The following is a 26,494-nucleotide window of genomic DNA, read 5'->3' on the forward strand; positions in this document are numbered from 1 at the left end:
AACTGCAGTTGAATGAATACTTCGCCACTGGAAGCCCACGGTCCCCCCAGGAGGAGCCTGTAGGGACCCGGGTTGCTTGGACTTAGGTGAGTCGCTTAAGACTGAAGAAAGGTCTGGACGCAGGCGCCTCCTGCAGGTCATGAAATCCAGACAGCTGGCGCCTCCCAGCAGGTCATTAGTCAGTCCAGGAGTTGAGGCTGAAGAATAGTCAGAAGCCGGTCCAGTGGTCAAAGCCAGGAGACTGTTCGGAAGCTGGTCCAGAGGTGAATCTTGAAGAATGGTCGGAAGCCGGTCCAAGGTCAAGCCAGAGAATGGTCGAAAGCCGATCCAAGCGTCAAGCCAAGAGAATCCGTCCGAGAGGAGAGAAGCAGAAACAGGAGTCAGAGGTACTGGAACAGGAACGAAGAAGTCCGACAGCGAGGATCAGGAACCAAACAGACTAGAAGCCACAATAACAAGGCAAGATCTGAGGAGCAGACCTTACTTTAAATACCAGAACAAAGGGAGGAGTCCTGGGGAGGAGCCACGGCAACTTCCTGTCGTGGCCCCTTTAAATCTAGTCTTTAGCCACGCACGCGGCCTTAATCAAACTTGGAGAGGGAGGAGTCAGCCCGGCAGTGAAGGAGCCATGCGGCCGGCCTCAGCAGCCGCGAGGAGAGCGACGAGAGAGGCTGCCTGCCCCAGCAGGAGCCTTGGAGGCGGCCCAAAGCCGCGGGTACGCACTCGGCCCCGGCTGTGGACCGCCGTGGCTGGCGGCCATAACAGTACCCCCTCCTTTAGGACTCCCACTAGAAGGCTTGGGTTTTCCCAGGTGTTCAGTGTGAAAGTTCTTGAGAAGAGTCTTACCCAGGATGTTCTTAGCAGGCTCCCAAGAATTCTCCTCAGTTATGTAATTTAAAGGCCAATATTCAGCGTAACTTAGCTGGATAAGTAATGACTTATCTAGCTAAGTGGCAGCCACTGAATATCTGACTACAATCATTGGTCGCCACTTAGCCAGATAAGTACTTATTCGGATAAGTAAGCAGGACAATATGTGGGTGGGATGTGGGCAGATTGGGGAGGAGCTACTTATCCAGCTAACTTAGCCAGAATGTGGCAATATTTGGACTTATCTGGTTAAGTTAACCGAATAAATTAGACCTGCTTGATAGCTTAGTCAGAAGTCAGCCATATATAACTTATCCAGCTAACTAGAACATATCTATGCCACCAAATATCCCTTCCATGTCAGCCAGATAAATTATAACCGGCTAACATAGATAATTGGATATCTTGAATATTAGGCCCGTAATTTTTTTCTTGTGTTTTCATAAATATATCTATAAATTGTTTGGAATGGAAGTCATCTGTATTAAGCTGTTCAAAGTAAAACATAGCCATACAGAAACAAAAATGATATAGCTAGGGAGGGACTGGAATGGCCTAGGTTACTGCAGAAAATTGCGAGGAGAGATGTTGGAAAAGGATGTGGGTGAGAGAAACCAGGAGGGCGAGAAGAAAAGAGATTGCTTGAGGGATAGAAGAGACTAGAGAAGAGACTGCATGAAAGAGACTAGACGGAATGGACATGTTAGAGAAGGAGGAAACAAAGTAGAGGAAAAAACAGGAAAAGTAAAGGAAAACATAACAGAAGGAGAAAGGACTAAAGAAGAAACAAGGAAAAATAAAACAAAATATCTCTTGGCAGTTAACAGACAAAAGTAAGATTTAATATGATTCCTTAGCTCCAGTAGCCCCCTTTCTTAACACCCCCATCTCTACTCTAGCAACTCCCCAGCCACAGCTGCATGCCTTTCTTTCTCCCACACCTCACCCCCAAGCCCCAGTCACATTCCTTTGTCTCTCCCTCTCCCCTGAGCCCCAGCCGCATTCCTTTAACCCCCTCCCCCTTCCTATACCAGCTGCACTTGGGGCGCTCTCTTATCTTCCTCCCTTGCTATGGTCTGGTACTGCAGAAGGGTGTAGGCTCTTGTTCACACAGCATACATGCAACTTCTGCATGGTCCTGCTGCTGCTGTGTATATGTCACTTCTGGCCTGCCAAAAGGGCCGATACAAAAAGGTGGTTCTGTCGAACATTGTGATTAACTTGCATAAATGCTAACTGAGAAGCACTTAAGCACACAAGTCAATTTCCAAAGAGTTACATGCATAAAAATTAGCAGAAGCGAGTTACTTCTTAGCAATGTAGTAAATTGAGGACTTCATCTTTCAGATGATTTTTGTCATTGCTCATTCTCTACTAATTTACTAATTATTCTGTTAGCAAGCAGTTCTTAAAAAAGGCAATTGGAGAAATGACTTACCTGATAATTTCATTTTCCTTAGTGCATACAGATGGACTCAGGACTAATGGGTTATGTGCTCCCCTGCTAGCAGATGGAGAAGGAGTCAGTTTTCAAAGCTGATGTGACCCTAGATAAAACCCTGCAGTGACCTCTGCCATTCAGTATTCTCTTCAAAAGCTATGTAGACTTACTATTGAGAAACTCGATTAAAAACTTGATTAAAAAACTTGATTAAAACTTGCTTAAAACTTGATTAAAAACCGGTGATCATAACTGTACTCAAGCAGACATAAGTGCTGAATCCCAGCATTATTATAGAAGCCCAGAGCTAGGGATAGGGAGATAGTGTTCCCATAGTCCCTTTGGAAATGAGATTTATGTGCGATTCCTTGGCAATGTTCATGGGCAGCCGTGGGCAGGATGCTGAGTCCATCTGTCTAGACACTAAGGAAAATGAAAATATCAGGTAAGTAATTTCTCCATTTCCTAGCATGTAGTAGATGGATTCAGGACCAATGGGATGTACAAAAGCTACTCTCAGAGGGGGCGGGAGGCACCCCATGGTCTAGTTAGCACCACCCTAGCAAAGGCTGCACCCTCTCGGTCTTGGACTTCCAGGTGGTAGAACCTGGAGAAGATGTGCAAAGAAGATCACGTCACTGCTCAGCAAATGTTGACAGGAGACAGTAGCTTAGCTTCTGCCCAGGATATTGTCTGGGCCCTAGTGCAATGAGCTTTAATCTGAAGGGGTAGAGGCTTCCCATGATCACTTCCTTGAACCAGCAGGCTATGGTAGCTCGCAAAGGTGCTTCACCTTGTTTCCTTCCACCATGAAGAACAAACAAGTGGTCCGTCTTGCACACCGGTTCTGTACGTTCTAGGGACACCGGTTCTATACGTTCTAGGCACCTACTAACAGTGTACTGATGTTTAAGTGGAGTAGGAGGTGTAGTCTTCAGAGTCCTTGCGTCTATCTAGGGATATTTAGGTAAAACTCCAAGACTACCTTTGGTAAGAAGGAAGGGACGGTGCGAAGCTGGAGCGAGTCGGAGGAACGGTTCCTGACATGACAGCGCTTGTAGTTCAGAGATGCGGTGAGCCAAGCATATCGCCACCAAGAATACAGTCTTCAGAGTTAGCAGGTGGAGGGGCAGAGCATGCAACGGACGAAACAAAATCCCTTTCAAGAAGTCCAATACTAGATTGAGGTTCCATAGGGGGACCGGCCACTTTAAGGGCAGTCAGAGGTGTTTAACTCCTTTTAGGAAACGGGCCAAGTCCAGATGCATCGACAGGGGGCTCCATTCACCTCACCTCTGAAACAGGACAGAGTCACCACCTGGACCTTCAATAAGTTTAGGGACAGTCCTTTGTTTAGGCCGTCCTGTAAGAATTCCAGGATCATGGGGATCTTGGTCGTCTGAGGGGGCACCCCGCATTCCTTGCACCAGGCCTCAAATACTTTGCAGATCCTCACGTACGCCAGGGATGTTGAACTTCCACGCACAGAGCAAGGTGGCAATTACAGCTGTCGAATATCCATGCTTCATCAGGCAAGCTCTCTCAAGGGCCAGACCATAAGACAAAACCGAGTCGGGTCCTCATGAAGGATCGGACCTTGTTTGAGAAGGTTCTTGTGCGGGGGGAGGCATAGGGGACTCTCCACCAGAAGCTTCTGCATATCTGCATACCAGGGGCATCTGGGCCAACCGGGGCTACCAGACGGACTAATCCTCTGTGGCATTTGATCTTGCGAATGACCTTGCCCAACAGAGGCCACGGAGGGAAAGCGTTCAGTAAGACCTCCTCTGGCCAGGTCTGGACCAGGGCGTCGATCTCTTGGGAGAGCTGATCTCTTCTGCAACTGAAGAATCGTGGAACCTTCACATTGTGAGATATGGCCAGTAGGTCAATGGATGGGAGGCCCCAGCGATCTACTAGGAGCTGGAAGGCTCTGGTCAACAACGTCCATTCCCCTGGATCCAGACTCTCCCTGTTGAGGAAGTCTGCACTGACGTGGTCTTTTCCCGCGAAGTGGAAGGCCAAAATCCCTTGTAGATCTAGCTCCACCCATTCCATAAGGGGGTCTATTTCCAGTGACACTTGGTGGCTTTTAGTTCCTCCCTGGTGGTTAACGGCTACCATTGTTGCATTGACCGACATCACATGGACTTGCTTGACCCCGGAGCCTGTGACTGAATTGTAAAACACGTTAATCTGACCGCTCGGGCTTCCAGGCAGTTTATGTTCCAGAGTGCATCTTTCTTGGTCCATCGCCCCTGAGTTGCCAATTCCTGACAGTGGGCTCCCCACCCTCAGAGGCTCGCATCCGTTGTCAGGACTAGTCAGTTCTGTGGGGACAGACTTACACCCTTGCTTACATGCACTTCCTGTAGCCACCACTGAAGCCGAGAACATACTTCCATCGGTAGGTGGAGGCGAATCGAGCAGTCTTGAGACAGTGGGTTCCAATGTGACAGCAGGGAGTGTTGGAGTGGTCACATGTGTGACCTCGCCCACGATACTACCTCCAGTGTTGATGCCATTAAGCTGAGGACCTGGAGATAGTTCCACACCCTGGGATGTATTCTGTTCATCAACCAACGCACTTGGCACATCAGTTTCCTTATCCTTGAGGGAGGGAAGAAGACCTTGTCCTGCTTTGTATCGAACCAGACTCCCAGGTACTCTAAGGACTGGGAGGGCTTGAGACTGTTATTGTCCATGTCCACTACCCAACCAAGTTCCTGAAGCAGGGACCTGACCCTACTGGTTACCTGGAGTCTCTCTTCCAACAACTTCGCCTGGATCAGCCAGTTGTCTAAGTAAGGGTGTACCAGGATCCCTTCTTTCCTCAGTGCCACCATGACCACCATAATTTTAGAGAACATTCGAGGGCCAGTTGCCAGGCCGAAGGGCAACACCTGGAACTGATAATGGTGGCCGAGTACCGCAAAGTGTAGAAAACGGTGGTGGTCTTGACGGATTGGGATATGAAGATAGGCTTCCAAGAGGTTCAGGGATGTTAAGCACTCTCCTGGTTGTACGGCCATTATGATGGAGCAACAAGTTTCCATGCGGAAATGGATCACCCGCAGTTGACGATTGACGCTCTTGAGATCCAGGATGGGGCGAAATGATCCCTTCTTCTTGGGTACAATGAAATAGATGGAATAACGTCCCATATTTTCCTGGGGTGTAGGTACCGGGGTTATAGCCCTCAAACTGAGGAGCCTTACCAGTGTGGATTCCACTGCCAGTTTTTTGTGCTGGGAGAGGCAAGGTGATATCATGAACATGTCCTGAGGGATGCTGTGAAATTCTAGGGCGTATCCTTTTCATATAATGTCCAGTACCCACTTGTCCAACATGATCTTGACACACCTCTGATAGAAGAGGGATAGTCGGCCCCCAATCTCCTCATCCGGAGGATGGGTCGGTCAAACTTCTTTGGGCAGTTCGGGTCGAACTGGTGCCAAAACCAGTTCTTTTTTTGCTTGCCAGTTCCGAAAGGACTGAGACCTTCTCGAGGCCGAGATGTCTGAAATAGCGAGTTTCTGTAGGGCCGGAAGTGTGGAAGTCCCTGGCCCAACCCCTCCTGGCAAGGGGCCCTGTGACATCTTTTTCCTATCTTCCTGTAGCTGAGGCACTGGAGATTCACCCCACTTACTGGCTAGCTTTTCCAATTCGCTTCCGAATAGAAGGGATCCCTTAAAGGGCATTTTCGTGAGGTTTGCCTTAGAGGTCACATCCGCTGACCAATTTCACAGCCATAGCTGTCTTTTGGCCACCACCACTGAGCCTTCTCCTCTGGCCAAGGTTCACATTAGGTCAGAGCTTGCATCTGCTAGGAAGGCCACGGTGGGTTCCATCGCCTCTGGGAGGTACTCCTGAGCTATCTGCCTCTCGAGAGAGAAGCAGACATGAACGAGCCATCAGAGCATAACAGGAGGTGATCTGCAGTGTCATTGCTGTCGCGTCAAAGGCTTGCATAAGGATGGATTCCAACCGCCTGTCGTGTGCATCCTTCAAGGCTGCTCCTTCCTCTACTGGGATAGTTGTTCGCTTTGAAATGGCGCAGACTAGGGCATCCACTTTTGGGAAATGCAGGCGTTTTTTAGCCACCGGGTCCAGAAGGTACAGGGCCTCCAAGGCCTGACCTCCTTTAAAACTGGCTTTCGGGGTGCCCCACTCCAGGTCAATCAACTCCTGGATGGCTTCTAGCATTGGGAAATGGCAAGAGTATTTCCGTAGCAACACCAAGATGAGATTCCTCTTTGGTTCCAAATTAGGGTTCATGCCAGAAACTCCCAGAGTCTTCAGGGTCTGGGAGACCAGGGCCAGCAAGTCATCTTTGTGGAAAAACAGTAGCATGGTCAGGTATGGCTCCAGGCCTGGAGGGATTTCCCTGTCCTCCAACGAGTCTGCATCCCCATCATCATCCGTCCGTGGTGTCTGGGTCCCTGTTAGGGATGCCCTTGGTGTGGCAAGGCATGTCTCGAGGCATGCTGATAGGGCTGGGGGAATGAGACCCTTCCAGCTGGGGCTCAGATCAGGCAGGGGTAGCAGCTGACTGTGCCTGAACAAAGGTTTGAAGGCCCTGAAAGAATTCCAACCAAGAAAAGATTGCCGGGTCCATACCTAGCCCAGGAGGAACTGGGGTAGGGGCCACTGAACTGTCCTCTCTTGGGGAGGACGCAGGCCTGGGACTTAGATCCAGAGCGTTACCAGATAAGGTCGAGGCTGACCCATCCTCCGACTGAGGGGCTGGACTTGGAGAAGCTCAGAGTCCAGCCCTCCCTGGATTTCCTGACAGTGCTGACAAAGGATGGATTCTAGGTCAGACTGTGCGGCCTTAATATGGCAGGCGGCAAAAAAGGGAGTGGCGCTTGTGCTTCTCAGTTGCCGGAGCCATAGTTACTGCCGCTTGTGCGTTCAGCAAGTTAGTGCCTGAGCTCAAGCGCGTAGAATTCTGCCCCGACACACGTTAGTAAGGCGTCTGGTTATGCGCGAATGTCTGTGCGCAGTTGTGTACCCATTTATGCGCACAGGAACTCACGCACCTCCAGGCACGTTAGTGCACAGGAACGCCTGTACCTCCGGGCGCATAAGGCACACAGGAACGTGCGCACAGGAATGCGCACTCCTATGCGTGCGTTATGCGCACAATGGGGCCATCCCGCACCATGTGTACCGACGGATGATGGGGGGAAAATGACGCCACACAAAACCATGCGCAAGATGGTGCCTACCACGTGGAGTGCCCACTGAGCCTGAAGTGGGGCCTAGTCCTTTGGGGGGCCAATAAACCCACTCGTAAACTCATTTCCCTAGTCTCAACGGGATCGGGACCATCGTCAGTACGGCTCGCCAAGCAAGGAGACTGGAAGGAGACTTACCGAAGCCCTACCACATCTCTGAATCGGAGGATTTCTTCTTTACTTACCTGGGTTCAGCGCTTATCAGCTGAGTACAGAGACACGTCTCTGGCTGCAGGGGAAGAGGGCAAAGGCAGTCACCGCCGCACTCTGGTTCCTGCTCTCGCTGCCCTTCAGCTTCTTCGGCAGCAAAGTCCACGCCAGGAACCGGCTACCGGACCAAGGCACACCTCTGAGGGATCCTGGAAATCGCCTTAGGAATTCTCAACTGGGGGAGGGACCATTAGGTATCACTGCAGGAGCGTGGGGCTCGATCTTTCTCCAATTTAAAGGTGGAAATTGAAGGTAAATTTTCCCCTTTCAAAAAGTACTGTTTTCCCGATAGGGGAGACACAATCCACATCTCCTAGGAGACGGAGAGATACTGAATTGGTGAGGTCACTGCCGGTGTTTATCTAGGGTGACGTTAGCTTTGAAATCTGACTCCATCTCCATCTGCTAGCAGGGGAGCACATAACCCATTAGTCCTGAGTCCATCTGGCGACACGCTAGGAAATTTCACATTGTCTGCAGTATTTATTTTCAGAGAGTTTCCCTTTTCAAAATGTGGGCTGAAAGAGGAGCATGGGTACTTTGCACCTGCTTTAAGCCATGCTAAAGTGGCATCTGATGTGGTATTCTGTGCTGCCAGTCCACCTTCAAACTTGGGCAGTGGCAGTCATTGAAGATATGGGATATTGTTTGAACCACAACTGCAAACTCTTATGGACAAAAAGTTATTTTCAACATACCTTGCTGGAAGAAGTGGAGACAGGAAACAAAAAGTAGAAGGGGCAAAATCACCACCCAAATCCAACCATTCCAATGAACTGCTTCTCAAATAGGAGGCATCGCTATTCTACATGAAAGACAGGAGGAGAAAACAGAATAGATCTCTTGAATTCAGTTCACTCTACCACTCAAACCGTAAAAAATGCATTACTATTATTTTCTGTGCTGGCTGTACTGTCATTAGTCAACATCAATAGCTCTTCTCAAATCCATTGTATACAAACCAAAGATATTTCTGTGACAAACAATACAAAACAATTCCAGTGCAAATGACAACAGGGCATGCCTCAGACTGTACATCCCAGATGGTCCCATCAAGAGAAAACTTGAAGGCATCAGGTTGTCTCTGGGGAGACTGGAAGAGAGTCACTTTGACATGGGAGGCTGAGCAAACCTGCAAGCACACCTGCTTCAGACTGTGTGGAACCTTTGACAATGCAGTCTCTCAGAACTCCACCTAAGACTTCATGCTGTGAGAGACCCGCACCTAAGTCTTGCTGGCCCCGGTACCCAAGAGCTCAACCTGCAGAGAATGTGGGCTGGTAAAGGTGAAGCTCCAGTTGGGTCTTCTCAGCCTGCACTGCCTCCCGACGACAAGGACCACCAGGGCCCTCTCCTGGTGGTAGCGCCAACCTCGTCTCGGCTCAAGGGTGCACATTTGCAACACCAATATTTAGTGAGGCGACAAGCAGGCAACAAGCAGTTATGTTATCTGGAAAACTCGCCTGAGTTATCTAGCTACACGTAGCCAGAAAACTTCGAAACCTTAAGTGGTTATGTTAGGATATAACCAGTTACGCTTTACAGTTATCCGGCCTGGTGTGGCTGGATAATTTTGGATTTAACTGGCTTCATAAGAATATGGCCAGTTAAGTATAATGGCCATTTAAAAAAAAAAAAGTTGCAATTCCCAGCCCTCCCTCTACTACTAAAAAAAATGTCCCCTCCTAGTCCAGTTGTTTATTTTAAATGATAGTTTCACTTTCAGTACTGGCCTCTCCCCGTCCTGGTACATCCAATGCTTAAAATTGTGGTGCGCAAACTTTTTGAACTGCAGGATCCCCCCAACCTTTTCCATCTATGCAATTGGTTGGGTTCTCCTCCCCAAGCTGAGTTACATCAATTCAATGTGTGTGTGTGTGTATATATATATATATATATATATATATATAAAAATATATATATATAAACAAATATATATATATATATATATAAATAAAGAGAGATAAATAGATGATATACATAGATAAACCTTGCATATACATATGCACATGCACAAGATTGCATTCTCGATTCCTGGCCTGGTGTCAAAACCTTTCATAAGCCAATCTCTTGAATCGTTTGCCAAGTAGGAACAATCACATTGCCATCCAGCAGCATAAAGGCCTAGTTTTGACTACCTTCAAGTTATTTATTTGTATTCCGCACTTCAAAGCAAATTAAATTCAGGGCATTTCTATGTTTCCAAAGATCTTACAATCTAAAGCAGAGCTTCTCAACCGGTGTGTCGCGTCTCCCAGTGTCCCACTGCCCCATTGTACTTTCCTTCTCCCTTTTTCCAGCCCCCGTGGGCTAATTGGAAGCCTCCTTTCTTCCTACCCCCACTGCCCAATGGGAAGCCTCCTTCATTCTGCCTGCCCCCGCGCGCAGGCCAATTGGTAGTCTCCTCCCTTCTGCCTGCCAGTGGGAGTAGGAAGAAGGGAGGAAGCCTTTGATTGGCCGGTGAGGCAGGCATCAGAAAGCCCGGGGGTGGGGTGGGAGGAATAGAAGTGTTGAACTCCGACGAAGCAAGGCCACTACAAGAGCCCATTCCCCTTGCGGAGAAGAGGAAAACCCGACCCCAACGAAGCAAGGCCGCCACAGGAGCCCATTCCCATGGCAGTGAAGAGGAAAACATGATCCTGACCAAGCAAGGCCGCCACAGCCCGTGGCGGCAAAGATGAAACCCGACCCCGACCGAGGCCACCATGGGAGCCCATCCCCGTGGTGGCAAAGAGGAAACCTGACCCCAACCAAGGCCACCACGGAAGCCCATTCATGTGGCAGCGAAAAAAGAAGGCCCACCGGAGTAAAGCCGCGGTGGAACTGGAGCCCACCCCTGCAGTGAAGGCGGAAGAGGTTTTTGGTGAGAGCTGGTGTGTCTGTGTGTGAATGAGTGCCTGGGTGAGAGCTTGTGCTTGAGGGTGTGAATGAGTGCCTGGGTGAGAGCTTGTGTGTCTGTGTGTGAATGAGTGCCTGGGTGAGAGCTTGTGCGTGTGGGTGTGAATGGATGCCTGGATGAGAGCTTGTGTGTGTGGGTGTGAATGGATGCCTGGGTGAGAGCTTGTGTGTGTGGGTGTGAATGGAAGCCTGGGTGAGAGCTGGTATGAATGGGTGGTTGGGTGAGAGCTTGTGTGTGTGGGTGTAAATGGAAACCTGGGTGAGAGCTTGTGTGTGTGGGTGTGAATGGATGCATGGGTGAGAGCTTGTGGGTGTGGTGCCTGGGTGAGAGCTTGTGGGTGTGAATGGGTGCCAGGGTGAGAGCTGGTGTGAATGGGTGCTTGGGTGAGAGCTTGTGTCTGTGGGTGTGAATGGAAGCCTGGATGAGAGCTTGTGCGTGTGAATGGAAGCCTGGGTGAGAGCTTGTGTCTGTGGATGTGAATGGATGCATGGGTGAGAGGTTGTGTCTGTGGATGTGAATGGATGCATGGGTGAGAGGTTGTGTCTGTGGATGTGAATGGATGCGTGTGTGTGTGTGTGTGTGTGTGTGTGTGTGTGTGTGTGAGAATGAATGCATGGATGAGAGCTGGTGTGGATGGGTGCGAATGGAAGCCTGGGTGAGAGCTGGTGTGAATGGGTGCTTGGGTGAGAGCTTGTGTGTGGGGGTGTGAATGGAAGCCTGGGTGCGAGCTTTTGTCTGTCAGTGTAAATGGATGCCTGGGTGTGAGCTTGTGTGTGTGGGTGTGAATGGATGCATAGGTGAGAGCATGTGTGTGTGAATGAATGCATGGGTGAGAGCTGGTGTGAATGGGTGTGAATGGAAGCTTGGGTGAGAGCTGGTGTGAATGGGTGCGAGAGCATTTCTATGTGATTGAGAGCTTGTATATAAGAGACCATGAGTGTGATTGAGAGAGAGAGACTGGTCAGGGAGGTGATGTGTTTCTGTGTGTGAGAGAGTGAGAGACTGGTCAGGAAGATGACTGGTGTGAGAGAGACCGAGACTGGTCGTCGGGTCTAAATGGGGAGGGGGGTGAGTGACTGGTTGTGGGCGCTAAGGAAGAGGTCTGTGAGGACAGAGCTTCAGCAGCCCTTGCTGCTTCTGGTGAGTGCTATTAGCCCGGAAGGGAAAAGTGTAGGAGAGTTTCTGGAGAGGGTAAGTAAAGGTGGCTTTTTAAATTTATTTTTCTTGATTGACTGCCATTTTAATTATTGGGTATTATGCGATGTCTGCTGTTTTGAAATATTTTATTGATATTTTGACGTTTAAATAATTTTTATGAGTTTTTAATTGCTGGATATTATTCTATTCAGGAGCTGTTTTGTAACATTTTTAGTATAGCTTTACAATTATTTCTGTGTGGGGCTCTATAGGAGCTTGGCTTATTCTGTTTTCTCAATAGGAAATTTATTAGTGTTTAGGGCCTGGTTTAATAATTGTATTTCTTAGATAGGGTTGTTACTGTTTGAGTGATTTCCATAATATAGGTGTAACTTTGTGCGGGTTAGTTTGTGTGCATTATTGCAAATCCTGAGAGTCTGTTAGGTGCTATATTTCTCTTTCTATTTCTCCAGGTTCGCACTGCATGCAGAGTGGCTTTTTTGGTTTTCCATTCCAGTTTCTGTCTCCATATTTATAATTTGTGGTTTTTCTGTACTTGGTGAAGGGTGTGTGACCGAGGTGAGGTATTTTACCAGCATGTAGGCATTTGTATCAATTTTATTTGTTGTGTTTTCTCAATAGGATATGCATTAATGGTAAATTACTGTCTTTTATAAGGAAGGCTATTGTGCCTGGTAGTAAAAGGAGTTTGTTTTGCTTTTTCTGGGATGTCATCAGAACCAGAATATCTTTTTTTGTATGTCGAGTTGTATAGGGTAATGCCCTAGATCTGCTCTGCACTCATTGCTGGGGGTTGAGGGGATTCCTGTGGATGCAGAGTGCATGTTTACATTTAGTCCCGTGATGGTCACATGTTCAGTGTGTCACGCATGTGAGAACCATCTGTCAGGTGTGTCCCAGCTAAAAAAAAGGTTGAGAACCACTGATCTAAAGGGTTCTTTTGTTAAATTGCAATAGGAGTATAACACGTGATAAATGCTGTTAATCTCGCAATATAGTCATATCATAGCAATATAGCACGATATTTCAGCTCCCAGTTTCACGTGCAGGTCCCCAGAGGCAGGCAGAGCTCCAGAGTCTCAATGCATGGATGTAATGATGGTGCAGGGAAGAGGGATTCAGTTTTGTAAGGAAATGGACAACTTTTTGGGGAAGGGGGAGACTTTTCCAAAAGGACGGGCTCCACCTTAACCAAAATGGAGCCAGGTTATTGGTGCTAACTTTCAAAAAGGAGACAAAGCAGCTTTAACTAGAACAAGGGGGAAAGCAGACAGTCACTCAGCAGTGTATGGTTCAGAGGAGTGTATTTTTGAAGGATACTAATGAAACAGTAGAGTTAGGGCATCCCAACAGAGAGGATCCAATAAATGTAAAAGTAGGCCATGCACCTATAAGTAAAGATACACCTGAGCTAAAGAATTCAAAATTATCCATATTAACTGAAAAGAAGGTTGTTAATACAAATAAAAAATGCACTTTGAAATGTCTGAATGCCAATGCCAGAAGTCTAAGAAGATGAGAGATAATGTATAGCAGTGAATGATGAGATAGGCATAACTGGCATCTCAGAGCCCTGGTGGAAGGAGGATAACCAATGGGACAGTGCTATATTAGGGTACAAATTATACCGCAATGATAGGGAGGCTCAACTTGGTGGGGGTGTAGCACTTTATGTCCAGGAGGGTTTAGAGTCCAACAGGATAAAGATCATACAAAAGACTAAATGCTAGGTAGAGTCTAAATGGGTAGAAATCCCATGTGTGTTGGGTAAGAGTATAGTAATAGGAGGATATTTACGTCCACCTGGCCAAAATGGTCAGACAAATGATGAAATGCTAAGAGAGATTAGGGAAGCTAACCAATTTGGCAGTGCAGTAATAATGGGAGATTTCAATTAACCCAAAATTGATTGGGTAAATGTAACATCAGGACATGCTAGAGTCATAAAATTCCTGGATGGAAAAAATGACAGCTTCATGGAGCAATTGGTTCAGGACACAACGAGAGAGGGAGCTATTTTAGATTTAATTCTTAGTGGAACACAATATTTTGTGAGAGAAGTAATGGTGGTGGGGCCCATTGGCAATAGTGATCATGGTCAGCATGATCAAATTTGAATTAATGACTGGAAGGTGGGACAATATGTAAATCTATAGTTCTAACATTAAATTTTCAAAAGGGAAACTGATAAAATGAGGAAAATAGTTAGAAAAATACTGAAAGTTGCGGTTGCAAAGGTTAAAAGTGTACAATAGACGTGGACATTGTTTAAAAATACAAAACGATTACCAGTATGGTTAAAAGGTGAGGTGAAAGAGGCTATTTTAGCCAAAAAAAATCATCATTCAAAAATTGGAAGAAGGATCCATCTGAAGAAAATAGGAAAAGCATAAGCATTGTCTAAGTGTAAAGCATTGATAAGGCAGGCTAAGAGAGAATTTGAAATGAAATTGGCCAAGGAGGCAAAAACTCAATAAAAACTTTAAAAAATATATCCAAAGCAAGAAACCTGTGAGGGAGTCAGTTGGACTGTTAGATGACTGAGGGGTTAAAGGGGCTCTTAGGGAAGATAAGGCCATTGCAGAAAGACTAAATGAATTCTTTGCTTCTGTGTTTACTAATGAGGATGTTGGAGGCAAACCGGTTCCGGAGATGGCTTTCAAGGGTGATGATTCAGATGAACTGAACCAAATCACTGTGAACCTGGAAGATGCAGTAGGCTAGATTGACAAATTAAAGAGTAGCAAATCACCTGGACCGGATAGTATGCACTCCAGGGTTCTGAAGGAACTAAAAAATGAAATTTCAGCTCTATTAGTTAAAACTTGTAACCTATCATTAAAATCATCCATTATGAGGGGGTGGAGTCAAGATGGCGGACACAGCGGTCGCATAGTGTTCCTGCTCCAGCGTCTTTTTTGCTTTTATAACTATTTCATTATAATTTGTGGAAGAAAGGGAAAAAATGCCTGCTAAACGTAAGGGGAGACCCAGAGCTTACCCCTCTACCTCGGCGATCCCAGCTGGACAGAGGACAATCATGCAGTGCGTCGCCGCTTCTGGGGCAACAGGGCTGAGTGCTCCAGCTGTTGAGTCCCAGAGGGGAGCTGGGGACTTGACCTTGGAGGTTTCCCTCAGTCCGCTAGACGACCGACCACCACCAGCTACACGAGCAACATCGACGCCGCAGCTGCCTGAGAGCCCCGAAGGGTTAACTCTCGGTGTGCAGCTTGAGGGGGTGGTGCCTTTGGAAGAGCGTGTGCAGACCTCCGTGGAACATGAAGATACCTCGCTGGGTGAGAGTGTTTCGGGAAGGAGAGAAGAGCAGCCGTTTACTGGAGGAGAGACCTCGGGACAGGTCACCCTTCCCCCCACCTTGAGAGAGGTAATAGCAGAGAAGCCACAAGTAGTCACTTTAGACTGCTTGTGGAATTTATCATCAATGGCAAAGGCCATAACAGACTGCTCTCTTAAAATTAATTCGGTATCCAGTCAGCTAGACATTTTAAACAACAGTTTTGATGGTTATAAAAAAGAAGTCTCTGGAAAAATAACTGAATTGGAGACAGGACTGAAACAAGTTAAAGATGTACAGACTGTATTGATACAGGATTGTGGAATGATTAAAAGAAAAATGGAGAACATTGAGAATACGCTAAAACATTTAAATTTGAGAATCATCAATTTTCCCAGGGTTGTAGGAGAATTGCCTAGGATAACCGTGAATCGGTATATACGTGATATTTTGGAGATTCCCGCTGATAAGACTCCACCCCTGGAACAGGTCTACTTTCTCCCTATACGAAAGAACCAGCATATACCACAGCCCAGAACATGTTTGAAAATTTGACTGAGTTTTTGGAATCATCTACCTATGAAGTTGCTGAAAAATCAACTTTATTGATTTCTTTTTTCAATGAAAATGATATGGGAGTACTTATGAGAGCATATTTTAAAAAGATTAATGTACCTTTTATGGGATCCTGTCTGCGTATATTTCCAGATTTGACAAAAGAAACCCAACAGAAAAGAAAAAGGTTTCTAGCTTTAAGACAGGAGGTTTTAGATCTTGGGGCCTCCTTCATACTAAGGTTCCCATGTAAAGGTGTCCTTAAGTATAGAAGGGAGAGTTATATTTTTTTTCATTCAGAGCAGTTGAAGGCCTTTGTTGATGCTAAGAAGCTGGAACATCAGATGAGTGGTGACTCAAATAGTCTAAGTAGAAATACCTGAAGCATGTTGTCTGTTATTTTCATTCTATAATCTGGTTTTCCTTATATCTCCCTATTTTATGCAGTACACCACCCCCCCATCAGCTATAGTGGTCTAATGGATGTATTAATCAAGGTTTCTTATTTGAAAATATTTTATTTGCTGAAAATTTTCAATCTTGTGTTAATGCAACATGTTTCTGTAACAAAGTTATCTTTGTAAATGTTTGACATAATAATTTAATAAGGAGTAAATAAAAAAAAAAAATCATCCATTGTACCTGAAGACTGGAGGATGGCCACTGTAACCCCAATATTTAAAAAGGGCTCCAGGGGCGATCCAGGAAACTATAGACCAGTGAGCCTGACTTCAGTGCCGGGAAAAATAGTGGAAACTATTCTAAATTTCAAAATCATAAAACACATAGAAAGATATGGCTTAATGGAACACGGTCAGCATGGATTTACCCAAGGCAAGTCTTACCTCACAAATCTGCTTCATTTTTTTTGAAGCGGTTAATAAACATATGGATAAAGGTGAGCCAGTAGATGTAGTGTATTTGGATTTTCAGAAGGCGTTTGACAAAGTCCCTCATGAGAGGCTTCTAAAGAAACTAAAAAGTCATGGGATAGGAGGTGGTGTCCTTTCATGGATTACAAACTGGTTAAAATACAGGAAACAGAAAGTAGGATTAAATGGTCAATTTTCTCAGTGGAAAAGGGTAAACAGTGGAGTGCCTCAGGGATCTGTATTTGGACCGCTGCTTTTCAATATATTTATAAATGATCTGGAAATGAATATGACGAGCGAGGTAAATGAAAATTGGTTCTTACTTGCTAATTTTCGTTCCTGTAATACCACAGATCAGTCCAGAAAAGTGGGTTGTGTATCCCTACCAGCAGGTGGAGTCAGAGAACAATTAGAATTTTGGGCACTGCTACATAATGAGAGTGCCACCTGCAGTCACTCAGTATTGACCTGTACCCAAGCCCATGCTAACAGAACTAAATAACGAAGGGTAGCACCCAACCAAATTACCATCACTCACTGTTTTCTATCCGTCAACCAGTTTGTAATCCACGCTCACTCCCAAGCTTCTCAGTTTGTTCATGAGTCTTCTATGCAGGACCGTATCAAAGGCTTTACTAAAATCCAAGTAAATCACTTTGAGAACTCTTCCCTGATCCAATTCTTTGGTCAACCAAACAAAGAAATCAGATTCGTCTGACAGGATCTTCCCCTGGTGAATCTGTGCTGTCACGGATTGAGCAAGCCACCAGATTGTAGGTAGTTCACTATTCTTTCTTTTAGTAGAGTCTCCATTAATTTTCCCACCACCGAGGTGAGGCAAACCAGCTTGTAATTTACAGCCTCCTCTCTGTTCCCACTCTTATGAAGCTGGACCACCACCACTCTTCTCCAATCATTCGGCACCACTCCCGTTTCCAGGGATCTATTTGATCAGATCACTCAGCGGATCCCCCAGCACATCTTTGAGCTCCCTCAGTATCCTCGGATGAATCTCATCAGGCCTAATAGCTTTGTCTACTTTCAGTCTTCCTAGCTCTTCCCATACATTCTCTTCCATAAACGGGGTTTCGCCAAATCCACCCCCATCCACAGCCTTGTTAACCAGCAATGATTCTTCTCCAGTGTCTTCCTTAGTGAACATCGAACTGAAGTATTTGATTAATATTTCTGCCTTTTCTCCACCTCTATCCACACATTGATCCTTTTCACCTTTCACTAAACCACTGTGGACCTTTCTCCTTTCCCTGATGTATATGAAAAAAGGTTTTGTCATTTCTCTTTACCTCTTTGGCAATCCTTTCTTTTATTTATTTCTTTTATTTAATTTCTTTTCCTATACCGATGCTCAAGACTAGGTCTTATCGTACCGGTTTACAATGTAACTGAGGGGAAACCAATTAACATCAAGGTAGAAAGTAAAGTTACATTAAACAGGGAGCATAAAACCTGGGCAATGGAAGACAGTACAGAGTTTAAACTAAGAAACAATTAGAGAGAGATAAATATATAAATCAACAAAAACTGTAAGATACAAAAACATAGGTTTATCCTAGGCAGTTATTAGCCTGGTATGTCCAGAGGGAGAAGGAAAGGGTGAGGTTGGGTGGGGGGAAGGGATTGGGGAGGGGTGGGGGAGTGAGAGTCAGTGATGGTTGAGGAGATCCTTCAGCGGTAGGCTTCTGCGAAAAGCCAGGTTTTCAATTTCTTTCTGAAAGTTGAATGGCATTGTTCTTGGCGTAAGTCTTGTGGAAGTGAATTCCAATGTAGTGGACCTGCTGATGAAAGAGCTCGCTTGTGAATAGTGTTGTGGACCGATGATTTGTTGGGGGGGGCCTTGAGCGAACCTTTGTAGGCAGTTCTGATCGGTCTTGCGGAAGTATGTAATTCAAGTGGGAAGGTGAGTTGGAGAGTGGATTGCTGGTAGACTGATTTGTGGATGATGGTGAGAGCCTTGAAAAGTATTCTATATTGGATGGGCAGCCAGTGTAGAATTTTTAGTATTGGTGTGATATGGTCCTTGCGACGAGTGTTTGTAAGGATCCTAGCCGCTGCGTTTTGCAGCATCTGAAGAGGTTTGGTGGACGAAGCGGGCAGACCAAGTAATAGAGCATTACAATAGTCGATCTTTGAAAACAGTATGGCTTGAAGCACCGAGCGGAAATCCTTGAAGTGCAAGAGCGGTCTAAGTTGCTTCAGGACCTGTAGCTTGAAGAAGCATTCTTTGGTTGTGGCGTTAATGAATTTTTTGAAATTCATTCTGGAGTCAAGGGTGGCCCCAAGATCTCTGACCTGGTTTGCTAATGGGATGCTAGCATTATTTGCGAGGGGGTTGTTGTCACAAGGGGAGATAACCAGTAGTTCCGTTTTGGAAGTATTTAGGACCAAATTGAGACTCGAGAGCAGAAGGTTGATGGCGTGTAAGCAGTTGTTCCAGAAATTTAGAGTAGAGATGGGGTCTGAGATGGGGATTATGATTTGTACATCGTCCGCGTATATAAAGTGGGTGAGATTGAGACTATTGAGTAGCTGGCATAAAGGGAGTAGATATATATTGAACAGGGTAGGGGAAAGAGACGAACCCTGAGGTACACCTTGGTTTGATGGAATGGAGTGAGATTCTTTGTCATTTATTTTGACTTTGCCAGACTGTTTTTGACTTTTGCCAGACTGTTTGCTTTCTTGATTACTTTCTTCTTCTCTGTTTAATCAGATATTCTTCCCTGTGTTCCTCTTTTTGGGATCCTTTATATTTCTTGAACGCTTTTATTTTTATTTTTATCAGCCACCTCCTTCGAGAAACAGATCAGTTTCTTATTTCTGTTAATTTTGTTTACTTTTCTAACATATAGATTTGTTGCTTTTGTAATTGCTTCCTTTAGTTTGGTCCACTGTTGTTCCACCTCTCCCATTTTCTCCCAGTCTTCAAGTTCTATCTCCAGGAATTTTCCCATTTCAGCAAAGTCCGTATTTTTGAAGTTCAAAACTCGGGTCCTTGTGTGACTTCTCCGTATCCTATATGCAATATCAAACCATACTATTTCATAATCACTGGTGCTAAGATGGACACCCACCCAGATATTTGGGACACTATTCCCCTTTGTGGGCTCCCTCCATTGTGGGTTCCATTACCATTTGTTTGAACAGAGCTACTTGCAGGGCATCCACTATCTCTCTACTTCTGTTAGATTCCACAGAAGGTATCCTCCAGTCTATGTCTGGCAGATTAAAATCTCCAACAATTAACACATCTTCCTTCCTTCTCACCTTTTCAATGTCTTCAATCAGCTGCCTGTCTAGTTTTTCCGTTTGAGTCAGAGTCCTGTAAACCACTCCAGTAAAAAAAATGGATGCAACATCCTTTTTTTTTTTTTTTTTAGGATGGCCCATAATGCTTCTTCTCTACCCCCTATTCCTTACAGTTCAGTTGCCTGGATATTGTTTTTGACATAAAGAGCTACTCCTCCCCCCTTTCTGTCCTCTTTGTCCTTCCTTAACAAGTTATAGCCCAGTATGGCCATATCCCAATTATGACATTCCATGAACCATGTCACCATAACAGCAAAAACATCCAAGTCCGTCTCCACCATTAGGGCTTGCAGGTCTGGGATTCTATTGCCCAGATTACCAGCATTTGTGCTCATAGCTTCCAGTTTCTCTTGTTCTGTTTCCTGCTTTTCTTGGACTTGTTTTTTTGCCTTATTCAGCTGACTTTTGTTATCCCCTTCACTCTTTTCCTTTGTTTTTGTATTTGTTTTTGTTTTTTTTTGTTGTTGGGGGTGATGTTCCAATGTCCTCCTGTCACCCCCGTGGTTTAGTTTAAATGCCTTATGGCATAGGATTTGAATTCATCCCTTAGTATCCTTTTTCCTACCACAGACAGATATAAGCCATCTTTGACATAGAGTTCTTTTCTGTTCCATAAATTGCCCCATCCTCCAATATATCTAAAACTTTGTTCCTTACACCAATTTTGAGCCATGTATTGAATTTATGTATATGACTTAATCTCTCTTTCCTCTTTCCATGAACAGGTTAGACTTCTGAAAAGGCAATATACTTCACTATGTGACTAATCTGTTTTGCCAGAGACTAGAAGTCTCTCTGTACCTCTTGGATGCTGTTTCTAGCAAGATCGTTGGTTCCCAGATAGACGATAATATCAACTTCAGAGTCCTTGCTTTCTTCTTTGATCGCCTTGACTATTTGAATAGTGTTTCTACCGGCCGAAGATCCCGGAAAGCTTTTAACTATAGTGTTCCCCTCAAAGAGTTCCCAAATTAGTGCCTCTGATTGAGTCACCCAGCACAATGAGTTTGGTCTGATGGTTATTGTTTGTATTCTGGATTTTTTCCATGCATTGGGTTTCTTCCTTCTTTTCAGATGCCTCTTCAATCTCTATCACTTTAGCTTTTTCATTATGTAGTACAGAGAAGGCATTTTGTATTTTTGTCACTTGAGAGGGCGTGTGTCTCCTCATCATAGGTCTTACTCAATCAGAGCCCACAGTAATCCATTTGTTCCTGGGTTGCTGTTTGCTGCTTGTAAGTGTGTGTGTGTGTGTGGGGGGGGGGGGGGGGGGGGCATGTGGGCTGCACATTTGTGAAGGATGTGTGTCTTTGGGTCACATGTTTTGTCTTACCCGTGCCCACTGTAAACCACTTTTTCATACAAGGTAATAGGCATCATAGTAGATAATACAATGAAATCGTTGGCTCAGTGTGCTGCGGCAGTCAAAAAAGCAAACAGAATGTTAGGAATTATTAGGAAGGGAATGGTGAATGAATCAGAAAATGTCAGAATGCCTCTATATTGCATCATGGTGAAACCGCACGTTAAGTACTGTGTACAATTCTGGTCACCAAATCTCAAAAAAGATATAGTTGCGATGAAGAAGGTACAGAGAAGGGTGACCAAAATGATAAAGGGGATGGAACAGCTCCCCTAAAAGGAAAGACTAAAGAGGTTAGGGCTGTTCAGCTTGGAGAAGAGATGGCAGAGGGGGGATATGATAGAAGTCTTTAAAATCATGAGGGGTCTAGAACAGGTAAATGTGAATCGGTTATTTACTCTTTCGGATAATAGGACTAGGGGGCACTCCATGAAGTTAGCAAGTAGCACATTTAAAACTAATCTGAGAAAAAAAATTTCACTCAATGCACAATTAAGCTCTGGAATTTGTTGCCAGAGGATGTGGTTAGTGCAATTAGTGTAGCTGGGTTTAAAAAAGGTTTGGATAAGTACTTGGAGGAGAAGTCCATTAACTGCTATTAATCAATTTGTCTTAGAGAATAGTCACTGCTATTACTGACATCAGTAGCATGGGATCTACTTAGTGTTTTGGTACTTGCCAGGTACTTATAGCCTGGATTGGCCATTGTTGGAAACAGGATGCTGGGCTTGATGGACTCTTGGTTTGACTCAGTCTGGAAATTTCTTATGTTCTTATTTAGACCTAAAACCCACCCCAATTAAAATGAACTTTTGCATGCATAAAATTTTCAAATACATGCAGAGTAGCCATGCTTATCTAATTCTGTGCTCATCAAATAATGTGGCTTGCCAGAGCTACATTATTTGCCGAAAAGTTAGCTACAAATCAAAAGGTGTAGCTAAATTTTCCCTGGAGCAGCGGCACATTAATGCATGTCCCAATAACAACATAAGACTTGCCATATTGGGTCAGATCAAAGGTCCTTCAAGCCCAGTATCCTGTTTCCAACAGTGGCCAATCCAAGTCACATGTACCTAGCAGGATCCCATAAGGTCAACAGATTCCAAGCTACTTATGCCAGGAATAAACAGTGGATGTCCCCAAGTCCACCTTAATAATTTTTTAAACGCAGATACAACAATAGCTTTCACCACATCCTCTGGCAACAAATTCCAGAGCCAAATTATGCATTGAGCAAAAAACTATTCCCTCTCTTATTAGTTTAAATTTATCATCTAGTAATTTCAATTTTTGTCCCCCGGTCTTTGTTATTTAAAGGGCCTGTTATTTCAAGAGCCAACAGAGGACCAAAATGATACCCCTTCCACTGTGAGAAATCCCTCCCCAAGGGATCTGGTTAAAGTGCTGCCTACTCACCCACCCGGCAGGGGCAAATGTTTAAAAAAGGGGAAGGGTGTCAGGAAGGAAGGGTGTTGTGTCACAACACCCTGTCTTCCCAAGACTCTCCCCTTTCCAAAACATCACCTCCCAGTTCAAACACCCCCCACCTATGAACCCTCACCCTTCTTTAGAAGAAAGACCTCCCCCATAACTTTGAAGAAGTCCCTGGTGTCTAAAAGGGCCCAGAAAAACCCTTAGGCTCAGGGCCGGTTGCCACCATCTTGAAAAATGGCATCAACCAGCCTTTGCCCCTTTCATAGATGAGCAAATCTTGGTTTTAGAAAAAAACCTAAACACCAAAATGTATTAAACTTACTGATCTTCTTTGTCGCAAAACAGCTGCCTCTGCTGGATGGTTGAACCTAAACTTATGAACTTTACCAAGGATAACAACAGCTCCTGATAGAAGAAAACACACATGAAAAAATAGTAGTGGACACATTCAACCCTCTAACTAGAAAGACATCTAGCATCCAATATACACACCTGTACTATACACGCAAAAGCAATTATCTCCTTGACAATGTTTAGTTTGCAACTCCTGCATGCAGAATCTTAAGTAAATACCTTACTGCAAGTATTTTTATCTAAGCCATTAAAAATTTCAGGTTCCCATCATTACAGAGTAAACGTTACTAGACTGGTATTATAGGGTTAAAATGAGTAGATAATACTGTAACTTATTTCTGCACCTTATAAGAATAATAACCATAAGCTTTAATCTTGTATTAAAAAAACAAGAAATGCAAACTTTACCTTGTGACAAATGGCATGAGTTTGTAACTTCGTGGCCATTTACAGTGCAGTAGGCTCCTTGGATTGGCTGCAGTGTCACAATCCCACATTTGTTGTCTATGATACAATGATCCCTTTCCATCCACTGACCCTGTAAAACTGAAAAACCATATATCCATTTTACTGAAGTCTGAAAGTAGAGATTTGCTATGGACTGGACTCTTCTGCAAACACTGTGTGGGAGGGACCCATACATTAGAAATGTGTTTTGTTTCTTGTTCTTTACTACTCATTCCTAGCTTTTATTATAATCCTAACTAGAGATGTGAATCGGAACCGGAATCGGTTCGGATTCCGGTTCCGATTCACATGTGTTTTTTTTTTCCATTGGGCCCGATCGCGGTTTTATCGGCTGCGCCCGAGCCGATAAACAAAAAACCCACCCTGACCCTTTAAAACTAATACCTTAGCTTCCCCCACCCTCCCAAGCCCCCCAAAAACCTTTTACAGGTACCTGGTGGTCCAGTGGGGGTCCCTGGAGCGATCTCCCGCTCCCGGGCCGTTGGCTGCCACTAATCAAAATGGCGCCGATGGCCCTTTGCCCTTACCATGTGACAGGGTATCCGTGCCATTGGCCGGACCCTGTCACATGGTAGGAGCACTGGAAGGCCGGCGCCATCTTGTGCTCCTACCATGTGACAGGGGCTGACCAATGGCACTGGTAGTCCCTGTGACATAGTAAGGGCAAAGGCTATCGGCGCCATTTTGATTACTGGCCCGAGTACAGGAGATCGCTCCCGGTCCCCTGCTGGACCACCAGGGGCTTTTGGCAAGTCTTGGGGGACCCTCCTGACCCCCACAAGACTTGCCAAAAGTCCAGCGGGGGTCCGGGAGCGACCTCCTGCACTCGGACCATCGGCTGCCAGTATTCAAAATAGCGCCGATAGCCTTTGCCCTTACTATGTCACAGGGGCTACCGGTGCCATTGGTCAGCCCCTGTCACATGGTAGGAGCACAAGATGGCGCCGGCCATCCAGTGCTCCTACCATGTGACAGGGTCCGGCCAATGGCACGGATACCCTGTCACATGGTAAGGGCAAAGGGCCATCGGCGCCATTTTGATTAGTGGCAGCCGACGGCCCGGGAGCGGGAGATCGCTCCAGGGACCCCCACTGGACCACCAGGTACCTGTAAAAAGTTTTTTGGGGGGTCGGGAGGGTGAGGGAAGCTAAGGTATTAGTTTTAAAGGGTCGGGGTGGGTTTAGGGGTTATTTTTGTGTGCCGTTTTTCCCGCCCTCCCCCAAAACGATGAGAACCCCCACGATCAATATCGTGGGGTTTTCCTATCGTTTTGGGGGAGCCCCCGATTTCTGACGATTTTGAAAATATTGCCCGATATTTTCAATCGTCCGAAGCCCGATTCACATCCCTAATCCTAACCATCAGATATGCTCAACTCTTTATTGACTTGAAGTAGTAGATATGGTATAAGCAAAACAAGCTGCATTTACAAAATACAAAAAAACACAAGATGACAACAGAAAGTTCTAAAATAAAATCAAAAGAAAGCAGAAAAGGCAGTGACAGCCAAACAGAGAACACTGTCCAGTTAGGAAATGGAAGAGAAAAGTTTCTTCAGATAACAAAAGAAAAGAAATAAAATCAAAGGGAGAATAGCAACAATAAAAAGAGAAAGTGATGTTTGTAAGGAAGGACAGAAATGTTATAAACTCTTTTGCTCAATGTGTACAGATAAGGGGATGGAAATGTGCCTAAAGCAGGATATGGGAGTATAAATGATTGCAAATTTATTACAAGTTAATTTACAGAAGAAGTATGTAGAGTAATAGCACAATTAAAAGTAGAAAAGGTAATGGGCCTGACATAGGATACATCTATAAAGATAAAAATAAGTAGGAAAGCAAGCAGTATGCTCAGAAGCACTAGAAAAGATATCACAAGTAGGAAAAAGGAGGAAAGTCACTGACAAGACCCCTCCAGGATTACTGTGTGTTGATCTGGAGGTCATACCTTCTGAGTGCATAAAAGTAGCTCAGAAGTGGGCTATCAAAATTGCAGAGAATCTGAAACACATGCCATACACAGGAAGAGAAAGGTGATAAGAAATGCCATACTGGGTCAGACCAAGGGTCCATGAAGCCCAAGTAAGGAAGGCTTGTCTTTTTGTTGATACTAAGCTCTGCAAGACCGCACATATCCCTGAGAAAGTAGACAAAATGAGGAGAGATCTAAGAAAGCTTGAGGGGTGGTCGAGTGCATGACAGCTAGGACTCAATAAAAAAAAAAAAAAGAGCAAAGTTGGGGCAAAAATGTGCAAAGTTAAGCCCCTAAATTGACCCTTTTGAAAAATTTTTAGGGTTGAGTTCCCAAATTTGTACACAGAGGTAGAATTAAGGCAGGGAAAAAGTTAGGGGTTTAGGACAGATTTTCAGCACTAGGCATTTAGGAGCCCAAACCTAGAAAAATTAATGAAAGTCCTAAATTTTAGGACCCTAACATTTAGGTGAAGTTTCAGCTGAAAACTTAAGCAGCCCAGCTTTTTTTGAATATCAGTCTCTATATACTTTTTTTTTTTAATAAAAAAAAAAGCTTTTCTGATTACCTCCTTTTTAGGTAGAGAGAGGAATTTTACATTTCATCCCTAAAGGTCTGTTAAACAAGAGAAAAATCTCTCATTAAAGATACAGAGGTAGATATTGAGTGGGTGTGTAGCTTGGCTAATTAGCAGGATAGCAAATGTTGCTTACCTGATGTAACAGGTGTTCTCACAGGACAGCAGGATGTTAGTCCTCACAAATGGGTGACATCGAGGATGGAGCCCACCACGGAAAACTTCTGTCAAAGTTTAAACAGAACTTTGACTGGCCCCTACTGGGCATGCCCAGCAAGGCACTGACCCTGCAGCCAGCAGGGGTCTCCCTTCAGTCTGATTTTCAAAGCTACAGGCAGTGCCTAGAAAGTAAGAATAAAACGAACCCAACACCGCGGGGAGGCGGGCGGGTTTCGTGAGGACTAACATCCTGCTGTCCTGTGAGAACACCTGTTACATCAGGTAAGCAACATTT

General features: G+C 45.1%; 1 protein-coding gene across 2 annotated transcripts in view; it reads right to left on the minus strand.

Annotated features, from left to right (window-relative positions):
* STARD9 (StAR related lipid transfer domain containing 9) overlaps positions 1-26,494 on the minus strand; it is a 432,822-nt gene that overhangs the window by 146,425 nt on the left and 259,903 nt on the right. For both annotated transcript variants that reach the window (XR_003856299.1, XM_029598695.1), the window contains exons 18-20: positions 23,430-23,567; positions 22,990-23,072; positions 8,460-8,566 (exon numbers count right to left, since the gene is read on the minus strand). Coding sequence is in view for 1 of the 2 variants with exons in the window: in XM_029598695.1 (XP_029454555.1) it covers positions 8,460-8,566; positions 22,990-23,072; positions 23,430-23,567 (328 nt within the window). In the remaining variant the exon portion in view is untranslated. The remainder of the gene's footprint in view (positions 1-8,459; positions 8,567-22,989; positions 23,073-23,429; positions 23,568-26,494) is intronic.

Source organism: Rhinatrema bivittatum, chromosome 4 (assembly GCF_901001135.1).
Source record: "Rhinatrema bivittatum chromosome 4, aRhiBiv1.1, whole genome shotgun sequence".
NCBI lineage: Eukaryota > Metazoa > Chordata > Amphibia > Gymnophiona > Rhinatrematidae > Rhinatrema > Rhinatrema bivittatum.